This window comes from Aulonocara sp. 'chitande type north' Nkhata Bay, linkage group LG16, assembly GCF_057382095.1.
Source record: "Aulonocara sp. 'chitande type north' Nkhata Bay isolate Kocher_YH1m ecotype deep benthic linkage group LG16, A_spYH_male_GT1.1, whole genome shotgun sequence".
In the NCBI taxonomy this organism is placed as follows: domain Eukaryota; kingdom Metazoa; phylum Chordata; class Actinopteri; order Cichliformes; family Cichlidae; genus Aulonocara; species Aulonocara sp. 'chitande type north' Nkhata Bay.
The window spans coordinates 2,125,351-2,148,262 of NC_141359.1; the positions used below are offsets into that span (position 1 = coordinate 2,125,351).

General features: G+C 42.6%; 3 protein-coding genes across 12 annotated transcripts in view; 1 reads left to right on the plus strand and 2 right to left on the minus strand.

Moving 5' to 3' along the window:
• Positions 1-4,282, minus strand: part of LOC147310783 (uncharacterized) — a 62,665-nt gene extending 58,383 nt beyond the window's left edge. Inside the window, exons 1-2 of one of the 3 annotated variants that reach the window (XM_086267048.1) lie at positions 594-2,294; positions 10-126 (exon numbers count right to left, since the gene is read on the minus strand). In XM_086267048.1, coding sequence (XP_086123174.1) covers positions 10-125 — 116 coding nt within the window. In that variant the 5' untranslated portion in view covers position 126; positions 594-2,294. Of the gene's footprint in view, positions 1-9 lie in introns of all 3 variants that reach the window. The other 2 variants (XM_086267049.1, XM_086267047.1) reach the window with 2 other exon arrangements.
• Positions 2,432-22,912, minus strand: part of LOC147310784 (uncharacterized) — a 93,631-nt gene continuing 73,150 nt past the window's right edge. For 4 of the 8 annotated variants that reach the window (XM_086267041.1, XM_086267037.1, XM_086267039.1 and 1 more), the window contains one exon: positions 2,432-21,394. In XM_086267041.1, the coding sequence (XP_086123167.1) occupies positions 4,310-7,813 (3,504 nt within the window). In that variant the 5' untranslated portion in view covers positions 7,814-21,394 and the 3' untranslated portion in view covers positions 2,432-4,309. The remainder of the gene's footprint in view (positions 21,395-22,912) is intronic. The other 4 variants (XR_015125408.1, XM_086267043.1, XM_086267038.1 and 1 more) reach the window with 3 other exon arrangements.
• On the plus strand, positions 16,170-17,785 carry LOC147310785 (syncytin-A-like). The gene has a single exon (XM_086267462.1). The coding sequence runs from the start codon at positions 16,170-16,172 to the stop codon at positions 17,694-17,696; it is 1,527 nt and encodes a 508-aa protein (XP_086123588.1). The 3' UTR covers positions 17,697-17,785.

Genomic DNA, 22,912 nt, shown 5'->3' on the forward strand with positions numbered 1-22,912 from the left:
TGTGCTTACGTCATCTCATTAGGTGTCTCTTTGGAAAACGTCTTCAACTGAGCTGGTGTTTTACTAACGGGGATGTTTGAGCTGTTTGTGTCTTGTTTCACTGAAACAGCAGGCTGTGCTGCCATTCTTTACCAAGGAAAATAAATGAGTATAGGTTAGGGAAAAAAAAGCATTAAATAGTCAGGGTTTTCCCTAGACAAAGAGTTAAGATTCTAAAAACAAATTATAATCTTCTTCCCTTAATATAGGGAGTGCAGAATTATTAGGCAAGTTGTATTTTTGAGGAATAATTTTATTATTGAACAACAACCATGTTCTCAATGAACCCAAAAAACTCATTAATATCAAAGCTGAATGTTTTTGGAAGTAGTTTTTAGTTTGTTTTTAGTTTTAGCTATTTTAGGGGGATATCTGTGTGTGCAGGTGACTATTACTGTGCAGAATTATTAGGCAACGTAACAAAAAACAAATATATACCCATTTCAATTATTTATTTTGGCCAGTGAAACCAATATAACATCTCCACATTCACAAATATACATTTCTGACATTCAAAAACAAAACAAAAACAAATCAGCGACCAATATAGCCACCTTTCTTTGCAAGGACACTCAAAAGCCTGCCATCCATGGATTCTGTCAGTGTTTTGATCTCTTCACCATCACCATTGCGTGCAGCAGCAACCACAGCCTCCCAGACACTGTTCAGAGAGGTGTACCGTTTTCCCTCCTTGTAAATCTTACATTTGATGACTGACCACAGGTTCTCAATGGGGTTCAGATCAGGTGAACAAGGAGGCCATGTCATTAGTTTTTCTTCTTTCATACCCTTTCTTGCCAGCCACGCTGTGGAGTACTTGGACGCGTGTGATGGAGCATTGTCCTGCATGAAAATCATGTTTTTCTTGAAGGATGCAGACTTCTTGCTGTACCACTGCTTGAAGAAGGTGTCTTCCAGAAACTGGCAGTAGGACTGGGAGTTGAGCTTGACTCCATCCTCAACCCGAAAAGGCCCCACAAGCTCATCTTTGATGATACCAGTCCAAACCAGTACTCCACCTCCACCTTGCTGGCGTCTGAGTGGGACTGGAGCTCTCTGCCCTTTACCAAGCCAGCCACAGGCCCATCCATCTGGCCCATCAAGACTCACTCTCATGTCATCAGTCCATAAAACCTTAGAAAAACCAGTCTTGAGATATTTCTTGGCCCAGTCTTGACGTTTCAGCTTGTGTGTCTTGTTCAGTGGTGGTCGTCTTTCAGCCTTTCTTACCTTGGCCATGTATCTGAGTATTGCACACCTTGTGCTTTTTGGCATCCAGTGATGTTGCAGCTCTGAAATTTGGCCAAACTGGTGGTAAGTGGCATCTTGGCAGCTGCACGCTTGACTTTTCTCAGTTCATGGGCAGTTATTTTGCGCCTTGGTTTTTCCACACGCTTCTTGCGACCCTGTTGACTATTTTGAATGAAACGCTTGATTGTTCGATGATCACGCTTCAGAAGCTTTGCAGTTTCGAGACTGCTGCATCCCTCTGCAAGATATCTCACTATTTTTGACTTTTCTGAGCCTGTCAAGTCCTTCTTTTGACCCGTTTTGCCATGGCTTTAGATATGTTACTTGCAGAGATGGGTGGGGTGTGCAGGATTTTCGAAGCTAGTTACGCGTTTATCTCTAACAACACTGCGCCTAGTGGCACTGTGACCCAAACATTGGAGTTCTTAAGTATTTATTTGATTAGCATTCAAATATCTCAGTGAATACAGAATAAAGGTCTACCACAAAGCAAGAAAGTACGAGACAAGGCTAATCAACAGGTATTGGCTAAAGCACATGCTTGTTATGCCAACACTTTTAACAAAAGATCATTTAGCATGCATGTACATAGGGTTCGAGGCAAAGAGTAAAACAACGCAAACAAACGAACAAATAAAACAAAACACAAAAACTTCCACCTTAAATAGGTAAATGTATTAAATTCAATTTCATAACAATAATCAAAGCAAAACAGCCAATTGTTTCAGTATTATTAGTTTTGCTGTTTTCATTCTTGATTTATATATCTTTGCTAATACTCTAGTTTTAAACATTTTTAATCAAAGGAAAATGAACTACACCTTTTAAAAACACTGTCATAACTATTCCACAAGTTAACTCCTCTAACAGAAACACATTTCTGCTTTATGTTTGTCCTTATCTTGTTTTTTTTAAGAAATCTGTTCCCCTCTGACTTCAAACAGCTGTTGAGTACTGCGGCAAAGCAAGTTATTTTGAGCTTTATACATAATCTGTGCCACTTTATATTCAACTAAATCATAACTTGTAACTTGAAAATAGGAAGATGTTACGTCCCCCCCACCATGGCGGAGGCAAAGGTAGGAAGGAGACAGCAACACTGGACAACCACAATCAATGAAGGAGGAAGACCACAGAACAGTTAAGTATCAGGCAGGATTTATTGGGTGCTTGCCTGGATAGTCAAACTTAACAACAGAAAAGAGGTGGGGGAGGAGGACTGGGCGGTTGATCCAAATCAAAGAAAGTAATAAAACAAAAAGAGGTCGGTAGCTTCCAGGGCCTAGCCTAACTGAAAGAAAAATGCAAAACAAAAGGCCTACCTAGCTACTCGATAAAAGTCAGTGAAAACATACAAGGGTGGCATCAACCGCATAACCTAGTGTGACTAACAGAGTAAAATCTACAACCAATGTATAGGGTACCCCGGCTTACCTGTCCAGCCTCCCACCACACACAACATAAAGAAGCCTGTTCGCAAATGTTTGTCAAAGCAGAAGCCAGCAGCCACCAGCTGGCCAGGGAGCGGCTCATTTGTAGTGTTCCTTGGAGTGCGATTGGCCAACTGAGCCCAGTCCAGCCAATAGACACCTGCCAATCAACTTCAAACTGGCCAATCAGAGGAGGTCTGACGCCTGAAAGATGAATAGAACACAAAACAGAGCACAAAAGCAAAGCCACACCCCTTGGCACGTAACACTCTCACCCTTCAAAAACCAAACTCAGGGTTTGGTGACCTCTCTAAACACCACGGGAGAGTGCGTCTGCTACAATGTTTTCTGAACCTTTTTTGTGATGGATTGTGAGGGTATAATTCTGAATAATCAGTGACCAACGCATAAGCCGCTGGTTGTGATTATATATCTTGGAGAGGAAAACTAAAGGGTTGTGATCTGATCTGTGAATACTTGGACTGACCTCTGACCTGACTCTGACTTCAAAATGTTGCAAGGCCCACAACAAAGCAAGGGTCTCCTTTTCAATGGTAGAATACCTGAGCTGGTGTTTGTCAAACTTCCGAGAGAAGTAACTCACAGGATGGTCAATGCCCTGGGTATCCTCCTGGAGAAGCACCGCTCCCGCCCCAACTGCGCTGGCATCTATTTCCAGTTTGAATGGTAAAGAGAAGTTAGGAGCAGACAAAACAGGGGTGCAACAAAGTAAGCCCTTAAGGCTTTCGAAAACCTGCTGACAACTCCCAGACCAAATAAACGGCTTTGAGGGGCTGGTTAAATCAGTGAGAAGGGCAGCAACAGAAGAGAATTTTTTACAAAACCGTCGGTAATATCCTATCATCCCAAGGAACCGCCGCAGTTCTCTCCTGGTGGTTGGTTGGGGGAACTCCCTAATCGCAATGACTTTGGCATCTGCAGGGCGCACTTGCCCTAGACCAACTTGCTGGCCAAGGTAGAGGACACTGCCTCTAGCGAAATCACATTTGGTAAGGTTCAAAGTGAGAGACGCACTGTCTAGGCTAATGAAGACTTCTTTTAATGTAGCTATGTGGGTGGACCAGTCACTGCTATACACAACAATGTCATCTAAGTATGCTCGGCAGTTAGGGATGTTTCCCAACAATTTGTTAACCAGTCTCTCAAACGTTGCAGGGGCATTGCACATGCCAAAAGGCATAACCGTATACTGCAGGAAGTGGTCAGGGGTGACAAAAGCTGAAATCTCAGATGCTTGCTGTGTCAAAGGGACTTGCCAATACCCTTTTAACATATCGAGTTTAGTGATGTATTTTGCAGGCCCGATTTCATCAATGCAGTCATCGATAAGAGGTAAGGGATGTGCATCTGGTACAGTGACAGAGTTCACCTTTCAGAAGTCTGTACAGAATCTTGGGCTTCCATCTGACTTAGTGTCCAAGAGACATGGTGAACTCCAAGAGCTGGAGCTTGGCACTGCAAATCCATTCTGAAGAAGATACTCAACTTCCTGTTTTATGATTTCCCTCTTTGCAGGACTAACCCGATAAGCGCGCTGTTTGATTGGTGTAGGGTTAGTGAGCACCACATCATGTTTTATGACAGTGGTTTGAGACGGGATTATCACTGAACAGAGATGGGAATCCCGATATGAGTGTTATAATATCATTGCTCTGTTCAGCAGGAAGGTGGGACAGGTATTGTGTTAGGGTTGACAATATCACAGAATTACCTAGTCGAGCACTTTGAGGCTCAGCACCTCGTAACACCAACCCATCTTCATCTGGAGTAATCTCCACCTTGGTCACCGAAGCCATCGGAGACGTAACCACTTGCTCTTGGACCACAGATGGCACAGCTGAAGGTTCACGAGAGTTGTACAGCTTCATCATGTTGACATGACACACCCGAGTGGGACGTCTGCGATCCGGGGTCTGAATAATGTAGTTAGTCTTGCTGAGTTTTCTCTCTACAACATAAGGACCAGAGAACCTAACGGAGAGAGAGGAGCCGGGCACCGGAAGGAGAAGGAGCACTCTGTCACCTGGCAGAAATGAACGGTCAACAGCCCGCTGATCAAAGTGTCTCTTCATTTTCGCTTGTGACGTGGCTAATACGTTCCTGGTTAAGGAATAAGCCCTCTTCAACCTGTCATTCAGTGTCTTGACGTACTCTGGAAGGCTTTTGGTGTTGTCAACCGGTGTAGCCAGCCTCTCTTTAAAAACCTTCAAAGGACCCCTCATCTCACGCCCAAACACAAGTTCACTGGGACTAAATCCCAGAGATTCTTGGGTTGCTTCCCGACAGGCAAATAAAACAAGTGGAACACTTTCATCCCAGTCCCGTTGGGAACTATAACAGTGTTTCCTTAACATAGACTTCAAAGTCTGATGAAACCTCTCTAGTGCCCCCTGACTTTCAGGATGGTAAGAACTCGAGGTTATGTGTTCAATGCCTAATGTTTTCAGGGCTTGGGCAAACACTCTAGACTTAAAGTTAGTGCCTTGGTCTGTTTGCACAACCTTAGGCAGACCAAAGGTTGAAAAGAATCTCAACAGTGCTTTGACAACAATCTGAGCTGTTATTCTCCGTAGTGGGATTGCCTCGGGAAACCTGGTCGAAACGCACATGATTGTCAACAGAAACTGGTTTCCAGTTTTAGCTTTAGGTAGAGGCCCCACACAATCAACAATCACTTTTTGAAATGGCTCCTCTACTACTGGGATAGGACAGAGAGGAGCTGGGGGGATTACTTGGTTTGGCTTGCCAGTCATTTGGCATACATGGCAAGTACGGCAGTATTGAACAACATCAGATTTCAGTCCGGGCCAGAAGAAATGTTTCAGAATTCTGGTGTATGTTTTATTAACCCCCAAATGTCCTGACCATGGATGGTCATGTGCTAAGGACAGTACCTGGGTACGATAAGCAGTAGGTACCATCACCTGATAAACTGCAGACCAGTCAGCGTCTTCCGAGACCTCACTTGTCCATCTGCGCATCAGAAGACCTTCGTCAGAGAAGTAAGCCAGCTTTTTCCCTTTGGCATCCTGTTGACTGAGAGTGGAGGAATGACACTTGGACAGGGTTACATCATTTTTCTGTGCAATAATGAACTCCTCTCGGGAGACTGGCAAATCCATAACTGGTTTTGTTTTGTCAGCAGGTGGAACTGTGGCCTGAACCTTAGATCCAGAGGTAAAGTTAATCACGTCACCAATGGGATCTGACCTCATGAAGGAATCGGCCAAGTCAGGACCATACTTTTTTGTCTGGGCCCTCGTAACTACACAAGCTGGAAAGATGGCAGGCTGGTCTTGGGCTGAGTCAGAATCCCTGCTCAGCTCGGGTCTGTCTAACACTTCAGGAATGGGTATGACCTTGCCTCCAGCAAGGTCATTACCTAGGATGAAGTCAATGCCTGGTATGGGCAACGCAGAACGAATAGCCACTTTAACAACTCCGCTGACTAATGAAGACTGAATGTGAATAGTGTGCAAAGGGGCAGATACAAATCCGAGTTCTACTCCCTGGACAATAACACTGGACTGGCAAAATGACTCCTCAGAAAACGGTAAGACGTTTTCTCTAATGATGGACTGAGAGGCCCCTGTATCTCTCAGTATTTTTACTGGTTGTTGATCATTTCGATTCCCAGTCAGCGAAACCACTCCCTCTAGAATGAATGGTTTGAAACAGGGGTCAGGGTGGTTAGTGTTTGGTTGAAATGCCCTCCCAGTCTCTGTGGCTTTTATCAGTGCCACCCCTTGTGGTTGTGAGGATAGTTGCTGTTTACGCTTTAATGCCTGACATTCTGCGATGAGATGACCCCTCTTGTGGCAATAAAAGCATTCACGCTCACCGTGGGGAGGCGAGGGAACCCTCACTGGCCTCACTGGCCTCACAGCAGAGCAACTAGACTCAAGCCGTGCTGAGCGCAAGGCTGTGGGCCTATCTGGATGGGAAACAGGGGTAAAAACATTCTTATGAGTTAACACAAACTCATCGGCCAACACAGCTGCTTTGGACATTGACGTCACCTTCTGTTCGTTTAAGAACATTATGAGCCTCTCAGGTAATGAAATTTTAAAATCCTCCAGTAGCATTAACTCACGCAGCGACTCATACTCATCCCCAACTCCGTTAGCAGCGCACCATTTATCAAAAAGAGCCCCTTTTTCATGTGCAAACTCCACATATGTTTGACTGCTGGACTTCTTATGGTTCCTAAATTTCTGCCTGTAGGCCTCAGGTACCAGATCGTAGGCACGTACAATTGTTTCCTTCAACACGTCGTATTTCATGCTTTGCTCTAGTGAAAGTGAAGCTACTACCTCCTGAGCTTTGCCCACTAATTTACACTGAAGTAATATGGGCCACATGTCTCTTGGCCATTTCAGAGCAGTAGCCACCTTTTCAAAAGCGTTGAAGTACGAATCTACCTCAGTGTCACGAAAGGTAGGTACTAGGGCAATATGTTTGCTAACGTTAAAACTTTCCGGGGAGACTTTCGGGATTTCTTTAGTGGCATCTGTTTTCAGTCCTGATGACACCCTCAGTGCTTCTACTTCAAGCTGCTTTAACCTGACTTCCTTTTCAGCTTCTATCTCCAGCCTACGGACCTCCAGCCGGAGATCATAATCCGCTTTACGCACCTTATCCTTCTCTTGTGCCTCCAACTGTAAACGTAGTAAGCGAACCTTAAGTTTTGCATCACTGCTAGATATTTGGGATTCTGGAGTGAAAGGCTTAAAGCGAGGCAGAGTTTGGGGAGCCACATCCGAGTTAACTTGGGCACCCGGAGGTGTAGCAAGCAGAGCTTGCTCTTCAGTTCTCTCTGGAGAAGCAGGATTAGCAGAGGCTCCAGGGGAAGCTAAAGGGTCCTGAGAAGGTACCTCAGTTGTAGCAGGGCTAATTAAAATACCCAACTCGATTAACCCCTCCAACAAAGCCTGCTTAATATCCTTCTTCACTCCATACTTTGGTACAGAAAGGTTATACTGGGCAGCAATACTCAACAGGTCGTCTTTGCGACATAAGCCAACTTTGCCAATGCTAGGCTGACTAACAAAATCAAGCAGGTCAAAACTCATCTCCGGCTGATACTATGAAACGTAGACACCCTAAAATCACGGCACCCTCCTCATTAATATAGGTTGTGCACCGCATAAAACTATCCCGGACGAGCCCCCACTTGTGTTACGTCCCCCCCACCATGGCGGAGGCAAAGGTAGGAAGGAGACAGCAACACTGGACAACCACAATCAATGAAGGAGGAAGACCACAGAACAGTTAAGTATCAGGCAGGATTTATTGGGTGCTTGCCTGGATAGTCAAACTTAACAACAGAAAAGAGGTGGGGGAGGAGGACTGGGCGGTTGATCCAAATCAAAGAAAGTAATAAAACAAAAAGAGGTCGGTAGCTTCCAGGGCCTAGCCTAACTGAAAGAAAAATGCAAAACAAAAGGCCTACCTAGCTTCTCGATAAAAGTCAGTGAAAACATACAAGGGTGGCATCAACCGCATAACCTAGTGTGACTAACAGAGTAAAATCTACAACCAATGTATAGGGTACCCCGGCTTACCTGTCCAGCCTCCCACCACACACAACATAAAGAAGCCTGTTCGCAAATGTTTGTCAAAGCAGAAGCCAGCAGCCACCAGCTGGCCAGGGAGCGGCTCATTTGTAGTGTTCCTTGGAGTGTGATTGGCCAACTGAGCCCAATCCAGCCAATAGACACCTGCCAATCAACTTCAAACTGGCCAATCAGAGGAGGTCTGACACCTGAAAGATGAATAGAACACAAAACAGAGCACAAAAGCAAAGCCACACCCCTTGGCACGTAACAGAAGAGTATTGACTTTATAGGCATTACCCCATATCTCCATTGAGCTCACTAGCCTTGCTGATGACCGAGCACTCAGGGATAACTGACCATCAAATAGTGGTTTGGTAGATGGAGCGGTTTTGTGTCTTCTCTTTTAGTCTCTTTTGCATTTGCAGCTGAGACACTGATCCAGAGGCTGAACGACAGTGCTCTAACCAAGATCATGTACATGAAAGCGAATGACTAAAGTGATGACCTACAGCCATATGATGACACTACGGGCAACACCACATATAGGGAGAACGGTCAACTCCAGATGATGTCACTGGGTAAGCTCAAGCTAATTCCTGGCATGAAAAAAAAGGATACAAAATGATGAAAGTACAATACCTATTACTCTAAGTCAAAAAGGTCACTGTCTATGAGGGTTGTTTTCAAAAGAGTAGGTAGCTAAAAGATTTTTAAGGGTCCAGACCCTGGTCCCGAATTTTACAAGCCTGGCTTGTGAAGGTACAAACAGGCTACATTTTTTTCAGGTATTATAACAGAGGAATAGCTAAGCAATTAACACATTGAGCAAATGTGTGTAAGGGAGGGGTGAAGAAGCCGGCTCCTACTGGGGGGTGGTTAGGAAAATTTTAAGCCTAATCTTAAAATAGAAATAGTGTCTGTCTCCCAAACCCAAACTGGAAGGTGGTTCTATAGAACAGGAGACTGAAAACTGAAGGCTCTCCTTCCCATTCTACTTTAAAGATACTGTAGGAACAACAAGTAAGCCTGCAGTGTGAGCGCGACGTGCTCTAATGGGAAGGTGACTTTGTTTTCATTTTACTCTTTAGGTCTGGATGCAGATTTAAGGGCCACAGTGGAATTTAGCAAATGGGGGAGCACTTTGACCTGTTGTAGTACCATAAGTGGAAGATAGGGAAAACGGAAAAGAATCATGACTACCAATAATTTTTTGGGGGTAGAAAAGCGGTGAAAACTGCTGTTTGTGGATTTCCTACACTAACAGTATACATATATGTAAGAAGATTTTCTACATAATACAATATAATCAAGTGTGCCTTATATTTTATGTGTTCACATATTTCACATAACCAAGCTTATTGTTAAAGAGAACATGATATATTCCTTACTTCAGTGTGTGATGTCAGATAAGCATGATATACTTCTGTATTGTTATATTTCAGTATGTGTGTGGGTGTCAGATAAGCACTGAGCTAACGTCTAACCTCTCCCCAACTGCTTACAGAAGAGGAAGTACTATGTAACCTACTTTCTCCTATAAATAAAGCAAGCAAGCCTGCAATCGGTGTGTGTGTCTTCTCAGGGACATTCACCCGCGCGCACGTTTTTAAAACTCTCTGAGTCGGTCTGCAGTGTCTTATTTCTCTTACTTGTGAAAAGAACAAATGTCTACCCCTGACATTTAATTGGTCCTCCGAGCCGGATAACTGACTGTTATTTTTAACGTCTAGTTGTCCACAGATGGTCTTTATCGGATCCTGATGTCGTGATTGCCTGCGCTGGAAAAAATCTGTGCACAGTAAAGAAGAAAATCCGGGAACGTGAATTCGATCTCCGGTCAGCATCTTACACAGGCCCCACGGCGCCAGGACCCGATGTGTGCCGGATTCAAAACGCAGCGCCACAGTGAATATGAAACACTGCATTCCATCAAGCGCTAAAATACGTTGATATTGAGATTTTCCATCAAAATAGTGTGTAAACCTGGGAGCGCCGACAGATCTCAGTCCAAGAGGGGCTTAGAGACAACAGGCAAGAGCGGAATTCTCAGTCCATAAGGGGACTCGTAGAAATCGCTGTTAAAAGTTCCGGTTGCTCTGGGAGTGGCTGTAACGGAACAGATAGGTGTTACATAAAAATACGGAAAGTCTCAATAAAAAAACTATAAAAACGCGCTCTGATTGTGTTAAAAAGAGGAGTGAGGTGTTATTTACGACCCAATACGCGGTCGAACCGCTCCTCAAATTGTTTTCCTGTGCACACTCACGTACTGGTTGGAGTGAAAAATCAGGTTGTGCGTCATCACGTAAAATCAATAACCGCTCTCTCGAATAGCGGGAGAGTAGAAGGCTTTTATTGATAACCTTCCCACTTCTTCGTGCCAGAGACAGTGTCACAGTTCTGACGTAATTAGTTCAAAATGGGTAATTCTAAAACTAAAGTAAAATTAACAGCAGGTGAAGAGTGGTTAGAAAAAAAACTGTCAAAATGCAGGAATAATCAGTGCAAAAAGGTGGAGAAATCCACATAAAATATATTGTCCAGCTTGGCAAGGCAAATGCAATCCAGATTCAATAACTGCTTTAAAAGCGGCTTTGCAAAAAGAGCTATATGAGGAAAAAAGTCAGAAGAAAAAAGCAAAACATCTAGCAGAATGGCAGCTTTTCAAAGCGTGGATGACAGAAAATGATAAACGCAGTGCTAATCTTATGACTAAACGTAATCATCACAAAAGGAAGGAACCGTGGGACAGTTTCCAATGGTCGCATGATCAAATCCTAGGTTTGGGCATCCTAGTGGTCCCGCAGATGCCACAGGAGTCATACTGATAGATGACGAGCCTCTGATATATGCATTCTGACCCTGGTCCCATAAGGATAGGGAGAATGTGCTAAAAGATGTGCCACACCTTAACGAAGGTTTCCAGCCGTGGCGGAATGCAGTGGAATTAATCCGACGCGGCTGGGGATTAAACGGACATGAAATGTTGCAAGTACTTCAAGATTTATTAGGTTTACGTTTTCCCAGAGCCAGAGGCACTTTTACAGGAAATGACCAAAACGGCGACGTGCTAGGACCAGACACTGCTGAGTTAGGACGACAACTAAATGACTTGTACGACAGAGTAGAAATTAATTTAGCTCCAAGGCCAGATTATGGAAAAATAGGAGAGTGCAAATAAAAGGACGGAGAGACAGCATCAGACTATTTGGATCGCTTACGCCCAGTTTTCAGGCAAAACTCAGGACTGAATCATGATCCCGATCCACGGTCTGCTTTTCAACAACAATTAAAAAATGCCTTTCTGAATGGCCTGCTGCCCAAAATAAAAGCACATGTAGACAAACATTGGGTTACTCAAAATACAGGCACTTTGCCTGATGCTCTGCAATATGCAGAGCATGCAGTTAAGATTCAAAAACAGAAGGAAAAAGCAGGCGTTTTCATGATAGACCCAGAGACAGGCTTTATAGCTTTCTCAGGACAGCAAAGACACCCAACAGGCTACAAGCCGCGTAAGGGAAAGCAAAAAGCAGGACAAAGAAAAGACAAAAGAGATATGAAGTGCTATAATTGTGGAAAAAACGGGCACTTTGCTCGAGACTGTAGAAGTGTGAGTCGAGAACAGGAAAGTGATGATGACAGGTGCAGACGGCGTGATGAATGACTAGCACGAGAGGAAGGAAGTGAAACAGATGAAGGGGAAGTTTACAATATAGAACAACTGCTGCTAGGATCAGAGGCCAAGCCAACAGTTGTAATGCACGTGAACGGTGTGCCATTAAAATTCCTTTGCGATACAGGAGCGTGTAAGACTGTACTAACTGTAGAAGTGCCAAATGTAACTTTCTCAAAAGACACCATGATTGTGAAATCAGTCTCAGGACATGTGACAAAACAGCATTTAACCGATCCCCTCTTTATGTCACATAGAGATAGTGGCCGTGGCTGCAAAAACCAGTGCATTTATGACCCTTCCTGCCCTGTGAACCTGTTAGGAAGAGATGCTTTAACAAAATTAAAAATAGGAGTTATCCCTGAAGAAAGTGGCTTGCAAGCCAGACTCCTACTCTCTGACAGTCAGAGTCAAACTGAAGACATTTTTGTCTGTGAAGGCCTAGGTGAGCCTAATTATTACTGGACCTTAGACTTACCACAACTTGAACCTCTAGAGGCCAAGGCTAATATGTACTTACCTGAACACTCGTGCAGGCAAGACCCAGCAAAATACCACAACACCCTGTGGTATAAACACATCCCAGGCCCAGACAAAATTTATGATCAACAAGTACACAGATTGGGACCACAAAAGCTAGTCCTACAGCACCTGTATGTGACACAGAGTGGCAATGCAGTATGCTCAGTGTTACAGACTGCCCAACCCTCATGTATCTGTGGCACGGAACAACCAAACATCCTGGCAGGAGTTAGGTACAGTGCTAAGATCTGTAGAAACAGACAGATATGACAAAACAGAGTGTGAGGGCTGGCAAAAAGGCCGCAGAACAGGCTGCATGCGATACACTTTATGCTGGCCGCTGACAACCACACCGGCTACACATTTAGCCACAACAGAACAAGATGAATGACAAGTGTTAACATTTGAAACACACCCCGAACTAGAAAAGCTACCACAGACATTATGGTCTCAAGGGCCCACAGGTGTCGGCCTAATTAAAGGAGCAGATCCAGTAGTGGTGAAAACTACAACCACATATAGGCCTGTGAAACCGCAATATCCCTTGAGTGCAGAAGCGAAGGAAGGAATTAGGCCAGTAATAACAGACATGCAGAAAGCAGGTATTCTCGTGAAAACTAATAAAGCTACGTGTAATACACCAATTTTTCCAGTAAAAAAGGCCAATACAGGAAAATATCGCCTAGTTCATGACCTCAGAGCAATAAACGAGGTAACAGAGCAAATACCTCCAGTGGTTGCTAACCCACATACCATCTTGGACCAAGTGACCCCAAAGGAACAATGGTTCTCAGTGATAGACCTCTCAAATGCATTTTTCTCTGTTCCCTTACACCAAGATTTGCAGAATCTATTTGGATTCACTTTTGATAATGAAAAATACACGTACACCAGGCTACCACAAGGGTTTCAAAATAGCCCGACGCTGTACGCAGAAGCTCTAAAGAAATCAATGTCATTTTGCTCCCTCCCTGCTCCAGGAAAATTTCTGCTGTATGTAGATGACATATTGATTACAGGCCATACACAAGATGATTGTAGAGAAAACACAATGACGGTTCTGCAACATCTGGCAGAACAAGGCCACAAAGTCTCACAACACAAGTTACAGCTGTGGAGCAACAAAGTAATCTACTTAGGACATCAACTAACAGGCCAAGGCCGCACCTTACTGGAAAGCAGAAAGACAGCAGTGCAGAATGCACCGAAATCAGTCACCAAACAGCAAATGATGAGTTATTTAGGTCTGTGCAATTTCTGTAGCTGCTGGATTCCAGAGTATGCACTGCTGGCCCAGCCACTACAGAACCTAATTTATGGAAAAGACCTAGCATTAAAAGACAAAATACAATGGACCCCAGAGGCAGAAAAAGCTTTTACTGATTTAAAAATAGCATTGCAAACATGTACCGTTTTAGCATTACCAGACTATGAAAAACCTTTTATTCTCCATGTTGATGGAGTAGCAGGCTACATGAAGGCAGTCTTAACTCAAGCTTTTGGCGACAACCAACGTCCATTAGCTTTCTACTCATGCAAACTTGACCCTGTAGCTGCTGGACTACCCACCTGTGTTCAGGCGTGCGCAGCAGCAGAGGCAGTTAAAAAATGCGCAGACATTGTTCTGGGACATAAGTTAATCATCAAAGTCCCACATGCTGTGACCTCCATTTTGCTACAAGCAAATCTATCTTTTCTGACACATACCAGGCAACTGTCGTATGTAGGAATCTTACTTTCGCAATCACACATAACAATAGAGAAGTGTGGCCAGCTGAACCCAAACACACTTATACCGACCCCTCTAGATGGAGAACAACATTGTTGCATGAAAAAATTAGAGGAAGAAACAAAACCTCGCACTGATATACATAATTCCCCACAGCCCAGTTTCAATAATGTTTTTGTAGATGGATCAGCGTCAAAAAACACTTTCGGTAGAAATTGTGTGGGTTACGCGGTCACAACTATTGATACAGTGATAGAGGCAAAGTCTCTCAGTTCCTCAAACTCTGCCCAGAGTGCGGAACTAGAGCATGTACACTATACAAAGGTCAAAGTGTAAATATATACACAGACAGCCAATATGTATATTCAGCAGTACACCATTTCGCAAAGATCTGGCAAAACAGATGAATGACAACCTCCACAGGCAACCCAGTTCAACATGCACACCTTCTAAAAGAGTTATTAGAAGTGATATTGTTGCCAAAAGAACTAGCACTATGCAAATGTACAGCTCATCAAAAGGATGACACAGAAATAACGAGAGGAAATAACTTTGCTGATAAAGCAGCCAAAGCAGCTGCAGAAAAACACATTGATGTTTTAACAACAGAAACGATAGATTTAATACCATTAGAAATACTAGCAGATGCACAGAAGACAGCATCACTGAGTGAACAAAAATCTTGGTTGAAAGATGGAGCAGAATTAAAAGACAATCTCATGATGTGCAATGGCAAACCAATACTTCCAAAATCTCTCCATAAAACAGCAGCTTTAGTGACACATTCGAAAACTCACGTGTCATCAGGAGGGATGGTTCATGTACTTAATAAACAATTCTACACAAAAAATTTTGAAAGTTCAGCAAAAGAGTTTATCAGAACATGCATGGTTTGCCAAAAACACAATGCACAGGGAAATTTACGACCCAAGCGAGGTCGTTTTCCCACACCACCACATCCATTTCACACTATCCACATGGATTTTATAGAACTAAATGAATCTCAATCCTCCAAGTATGCACTTGTGATAATAGATGTATTTTCCAAATGGCCAGAAATATACCCAGTGAAAAAAGCAGATGCAATTTCAGTAGCAAAATGTTTGTGCAATCATTACATACCAACATGTGGCATTCCAAATTTAATACGGTCTGATAATGGCACACATTTTGTAAATGAAGTAATAAGTAAAGTCTCTGAAGCTCTAGGTTTTAGCATAAAACATCATTGTGCGTATCATCCACGAAGCGCAGGATTAGTCGAGAGAACTAACGGCACAATTAAACAGAGATTAAGAAAATGTATGGAAGAAACTGGAAGACCATGGCCTGAGTGTCTGACCTTAGTTAAGCTATGGATGAGAATAACTCAAGGAGCAGGTGGTCTGACCCCATTTGAAGTCATACATGGCAGACCATTTCCCCTGCCTATTACTAGTGAACCTATTAGTAAGTCCATCACAGAAACAACGATGGCAGAATGGATGACAAAACTATTTGAGAATAAAGAGGTGATATCAAACAGTAAACTGCCGAGTGATCTCCAGTCTCTTGCAGGTTGAACCCCGGTGATTGGATTCTGATCAAAGTCCTCCAGCGAAAAAACTGGAGTTCTCCACGGTGGGAGGGTCGATTCCAGGTGTTGCTCACTACACCGACAGCTTGTAAGATAGCTGAAAGACCTTTGTGGATCCATCAAAGTCACGTGAAGAAAGTGTTTGCACCACAATAAGAAGCCGCCTTACCCAGTCCCAGTGCTCCGCGGGGTAGGGGTGTGGGAAACCCACCTTTTGGCCCTGGGTCAACGTACTGCAGGACCAGGGTAAGTCAGGTCGTCCTGAAGAACAAACACATAATAGAGAGTGACCCATCCCACCAAAGAGAGGAACCAATAACAACACCAGGGACGCCTGAACACCAACAAGATAGAAGAAACCAGCCCGATGAATCCAGGAGGAGAAGAGTCACCAGCCCCAGCCCCAAAGCTGTTGTGCTTAGGTGCTTCTAACTTTGAACGGAGACGGCTCATGTGTCGCCTATTCTGTCTGATGGCCGTCATCTTAGTGATGATGCTCTTCTGGCTGATACCCGGCAGAGCCCCCAGGACAGAACAAACTATTCCCCGACTTAAGAGATGGACCTATGACAACTCCCACCTCTCTGAGATGACCCAAGACCACGTTCACCCCTGGATGAACAACGCCTGGTACCGATACATATACAATAGAATAGAAGAAAGAGGCTGTTATGTCTGCTCTCACATGCCCAGTACATCTGTCCATCCAACCATATATGGTCGTATGATGAAGAATCACTGGCAAAGCAAGTGTGCAGCAAGTTTCGCCAGCATTGGAAGACAACATTTTACAATCAGGATTGAAGCTTCATACCCGTGGGCAGAAGGCCTGGAGAATGGAACCTGTGACGACAAATTCTGGGTAGACATGACAGTGAAGAACAGAAATGCCTCAACCTATTTCCCCGTCTTTATGGCCCCTGAAGAGAAACAGCATCCTCTGTGCTTCGACCAAGCAGCAGAGCAAGGGCGCCACCCCCTGGGCCATACCAGCAACTGCAACACAACCTATGGAGGAGTAGAGTATGGAACAGTCAAAAGACACCGACATGTAAATGGCACCTATTGGGTACAAGGTATGGCATGGCTGTGCGGACAGCGTGCATACTTTATGCTACCGCCCGACTGGTCAGGATGCTGTGCACCTATCTTCATCTCAGATCACACCTTTAAGATAACAGTGCACAACAACGCCAGAGTTAAGCGCAACATAGAACTCAAGCCCCATGACCCGTTCTATGGATCTGATGTGCCAGACGAGTTCAAACTCTGGACCACCGGCCAGAAGGTGATCCACGCTCTGTTTTCCTGGGTAGGAGTAGGAAAGCATGCACTACAAATAGAGACTTTAGACTATTGTTTTGGATTGTTCCTGAATGCCTCCACCCGCATTGACAAAGCACAGAATGAAGAAATTGATGCAATCCGCATCACTGTCATGAAACTCCGAGTGGCTTTAGACATTATTCTTGCAGAGAAAGGAGGTCTCTGCGTATTATTTAACACTACCTGTTGTACCTACATACCTGACAACATACACTCATTAAACATGACAAATGCTTTGAATGTTCTGAAACAATTGAGAGACGCTCAGCAACAGGACTACGTAGCCAATAAGCAAGGCTGGTGGGACTGGTTGCTGAGTGGCTCCTGGAAATCCTTGCTGATTAAAGGCCTGTTGGCCCTCTGCTATGTGATGTTACTGTTTTGCATTTTCGCTGCTTGTATTATCCCATGTCTGAGAAGCATAATGGTAAACATGTTTAAGCGTACTTTAGGAAATTATGTCCTGATCCAGAGAAATATGGAAGATCCCTATCGCGAGTATGATATGCTGATCATGGAGGAAAGAGTGGAAAATCCATACTCTAGTCTTACTGGAGCTGTTGTTTAAATACTTCACTGAATGACATGCAAGTTGAAAATGTGATTTAACAAGTGACTATGCATTGATTTAAAACCTGTGAAATATATTAACATCAGGAGGGAAATGTAAGAAGATTTTCTACATAATACAATATAATCAAGTGTGCCTTATATTTTATGTGTTCACATATTTCACATAACCAAGCTTATTGTTAAAGAGAACATGATATATTCCTTACTTCAGTGTGTGATGTCAGATAAGCACTGAACTAACGTCTAACCTCTCCCCAACTGCTTACAGAAGAGGAAGTACTATGTAACCTACTTTCTCCTATAAATAAAGCAAGCAAGCCTGCAATCGGTGTGTGTGTCTTCTCAGGGACATTCACCCGTGCGCACATTTTTAAAACTCTCTGAGTCGGTCTGCAGTGTCTTATTTCTCTTACTTGTGAAAAGAACAAATGTCTACCCCTGACAATATATATTGTCTTTATAGTTGACTGTATAGAGTTGGTATAAAGATTGAAATCAGTGAATAAACTAAGCACAATCAGCGTAATTAATCTCAGCTGCACTTGATGTGGCCAGCTACTGACTAGTATATACCAGTGGCAGTCAGTTTCTGTCCCTCACACTCCAAATAAATGTGAGGGAAAGAAATATTGCCCAGTGGTCATAGATGGTTTAACAAAATGCACACACCCAGATGTTCCAACAGTAGCAAAAACATATTTTAAAAGAAATAATACCTGCATATGGAGTGCCAGATAATGAAATTCAGTTTGCAACATAACAACTGTCATGATCCTGGGTCCTTTTGACCCAGCGTTTTGTGTTTTCTCTTCTTGTGATTTTGGTTCTGTTCTTCCTCTGTTTAGTGTTTACTCTGTTCTGCCCGTGTGTTCCTGTATCTAGTGCGCGTTTCTTAGTTTGTGTCCTTTCACGTGTAAGTTCCTGTTTTATTGTGAAGGTCTGCGTCTTATGTGAGTGTTTTCAGTTTGCCTCCCTAGTCTCGTCACGTTAATCACTCCCAGCTGTGTTCCCCACCTGTGTGTAATATCCCTGTGTTCTCTGAGTGTATTTAAGTTGTGTCTTCTGTCATGGTAGTGGCTGGTTCGTCTGTGTTGTTTCCCCTCGGTCTCCCTGCGTCTCTCCGTATGTATTTCCCCGGACCTCCCTGCATCTTCGTTTCTGGTTTGTTTTGTTAGTTTTACCCAGTTTAGGTTTCCGGTTTCATGTTCACCCTCCATTGCTGTTTGTACCCACTCCTGTAAATAAATACTCACCTGCACCAGAGCTGCTGCCTTTTGGGTCCTTTCTACAACTCCACACGTCTGCCACACCGGACGTGACAACAACATACTAAAAAATCTTAGGAGAAACACTAGAAAAATAATTTCCCCCAGGGATTAATAAAGTATTCTGATTCTGATTCTGATAGAAAGTGAATTAAAAAGATCTTTGTACCTATCACCCCCAGTCTGCTCGACTCCTAAAAAGGGTACTAAAATCTAAAAGTAAGGGACGATGCAGAGACATGACTGTAACAGAATATATGAGGAAACTGCCAACAAAAAAAGTGATTATTCTCTTAATATTGTTTCAGGAGACATAAAGACATAAAAAACGACATTGTAAATACATCATTCACACTGTAAAAACATACACCAGCCTATCAATACATAGGGCACAGTGCAGGAACAGAATAGAGCAAAAATTAGGGTGACCACCCACCTCCACAGGCCGGGATTAAGTCTGGGCTGCAAAATGGGTCCTAATTGGCACATTTAGAGTGCCGTCTCAAACCCAGTGAAGATCACCCAGTTAATCATCATAGGGAAAACAGACAAGGAAATAAACATGGACACACCAAACCCTTGGAATTCTTTTAGGGGGCCAGGGACTTGCGGTATGAAAGGCACTCAGTGTAATTTTTAGTAATTGCTATCATAATCCTGGTTATTAAACTGGTTGGATGACAAACAGAAACAAAGTATATTAAATCAAATAGGTAGACAAGTGAAAAGCACAGCCTTTTGCACTAAGTAATGTTAGTGAATTGATAGGACTGCACTACACACTGCAATTTTACAGTAAAATGTTTGTACCATACACTAAACAGTGCAAATAACTAAATCGGTTGGTTCCAGGTATGAAAGGTTATTGTACTTGTTTCGCCAGGTAGAAATGTTGGGACGCACCGAGGTCATCAGTGTGACTCAAAATAACGGTAACACTTCGGTCATCCAGGATGACTTCTGCTGGCTCTGAAGGGATAAGATTCTTTGTCCAAAGCTGCCACCTAACATAAGCAGAGCAGCTGAATTGCAGAAAAAACAGTTTTTGACAAAATGTGTTTTTAATTTACTATATTAACTATATAGTTCTAAGGAGCCTTGCTTTGGTTTGAGCACAGTTTAGACAAGGAAGAAAAGAAGGGAAATTTTGTTTACCCATTGCTCATCTTACGTCTGCAGAAAAAAAGTTCATGTTTGGGGTACTTGGAAGGGGATTTGTAAAACAGGAAAAGGGGTCTTGGAAAAAGAACTGAACTAGAAGCAGGACAGCTGGGGTAATAAAGATACGGTCTCATCATGTCTGCATGTGCAGTGGAAAGTTCCATACATTAAGTACTTCCAAAGCTCAGGATGTATCCCACCATAAATTAGGGCAAGGCATTGTATAGTTTGGAATCATACTGAGCACAGCAGTGTATAGATTAGGTCTGAAGTAAATTTGTTGAAAACACCATTCTGCGACTCTATGATCATTGCTTAAGCATTTTGATAAAAATTGTTTTGATACTCTGCACTATACGTGCCAAACAGAACCAGGGGGACTCTCAGCGGCTGACAATCATCTCAATGTCATCTGTCGTCAGTTGGCTGAGAGCGACAATTCTATCAAGTGACTATATCTGCAGATGACAAATTAGGAGAGAGGGCACAACCACGAAGGAGGATACTGCAATTAGCACAAGAAAACTGAAACTATATATATAAACACCGGATAACAAGAGGATGGGAAATGGGTGGGAACACAGCAGGGTTACCTAAAATAATGATTAGGGAAGAAATAAAATCAAACCCCAGGTACAGGTAAAAACAGACACCAAAATTAAACAGGAAAGAATGGAGACAGAAACAAAGACTTGAACGGTAACATGAAGAAAAGAGTGATCCAGAGCTAGAAACACCAGGAAATCAGGAATAACCAGGAAAATCATGAAGTAAAAAATGCAGTATGAAACAAAAACAGGGTCATATAATGATAAAGAAAACTCAAATCCCATGAACCATGCTATATGAAGCACTGATGCGTTATTTTAATTCTCCAGAAATTAATTAATTGTGCTTGACTGATTTCATTTCATGTTTTTATTTATCTGCAGAACTATGATTTATGGTTGTTTGTATTTAATTAAATCTCTGTTTCAAAAAACATTTAGAAAAGTTTTTCATGTCTTTCTTTACTTCATGTCTTTAACTTCCAAACTGAGTACAAGGATCATAGGCAGTCATTATTTAGTCTTTTTAAAAGCCTTCTGATTATCGATTTATTATTTAAAACTCTGGTTTTGTGAACATTGGTGACTCATTGGATGGTTGTTATTTAAACTGTCAAATCAAATAATTGAGCAATTTTAGAAACAATCTTTACTGTTTAGGTTCATGTTGTCCAGACTGCTGGTATCCGGTCCTCTCATCCTGTCTTTTAGGTTTCCTGCTGAAGAAAAGAAAATATTTGATGTCAGTTTATTTTACTGTAACTGATCCAGTTAATAACTAGTAGTAAACCAGTTTGAATACTACTATGCAGTAAAAATCTAGGGGGGAAAATGATATGGCTTTAAAAGTGAAAATGAGTACTTCTACACTGAGAGATTTCAAGGTCAAACTCCAAGATATCTTTAGTATCACCGTTATTTTATTTAATGAGTGTTTGTTTATTGTGTGGCAAAAAACCCATCAAAACCCTAACCCTAAAGCACTAGTAATAATACACGATTAATTCACACACACATGAACATCCTTATTTCATACCAGTTTGGATATTTCATGCAGTGATATGACACCTTGCACGAAATTTGCACTTGTGTTCCCCCAAAACTTCCCCAATAGCTTGTGTCAAAACAAATGACCAAACATCCTCCAGCTTCTGTCTCCTGAGGGGCACCAGGCAGGGATCCCCACTCTTTCCTTCATTGTTTGCAATTTTTATTGACAGGCTACAGTAACCCAGTAAACACCAGTATGTGGGCCCCACATGGGCTATGGGGGTTCCAAGTGGGAATGGGCTTACAATGGGCATCCAATCTGGGACCCACCTGGGTTAACCAAGTAGGACCCACCTGAGCCAGCCCAGATGGGCTATGTTCTATGGGCACCATATGGGTAACATATGGGAAGCTGCATGAACAGGCAACTGAGTTTAACGATCTTAGTTAAGTATAATTATTAGTCACGTGTAAGTATAAATATGAATTAAGATGAAATAACTGATAATAAATTATGCCAGAGGCAGCATATGTATATTTAATTAATAACAAAATATACATATAAAATATATCAATATAAGTGAAACACAAAGAACAGATGTGACTTAAAATCGTAAGACGCTTAATAAAATAAAATAAATGGTTTTACATTTGAGTGGGGAAAAAAATTTCACTACATGTAGGAGTGCTTTTCGAAATCTCGCGTTATTTCATGAAATATCACGAGGTTTTCTTAAACCCGTCCCCCCCATTCTGGAACATTCTTCATTTCGCGCCCTTGGACAAAGCTGACAGTTAAGCTGGCAATTTTTGGATTAAGTGCATCTTTGAGCTATGGACTTATTTTCTGCACTAACGGTAGGAACTTTTTGACTTAATTTGAATCCCTAAGTATAAATGAAATGTTTACAAAGTTATGATGCTGCAAAGTAATGTGTGGCACAAGTGCTGGCGAACTTTTTCCTAGCACTCACGCAAGGCTAAGCTAGTTTAAATTTTTACGTAATGTTGGATTTAGCTAATTTTCACAGTTTGAAAGCATTGTCTGGTGTCCTGTATACTGCTTAACTAGCACCAAAATTAATGACTGCCTGTACTTAACATCAAGTTGTACTTAAACATTATCTTGGTTTATCTCTATGATTAGTATTAATAAAGGACTGTATTAGACCAATTTAACGAAGTTGTAGTTTTTTAGGAGGAATATGGGAGGGTATTTTCACTATCAGAGCAACCAAAATTGCTTT

What these genes read in the sequence shown, in the direction of transcription:
- LOC147310785 (XM_086267462.1), top strand. Translation starts at nt 16,170, where the DNA reads ATGAATCCAGGAGGAGAAGAGTCACCAGCCCCAGCCCCAAAGCTGTTG.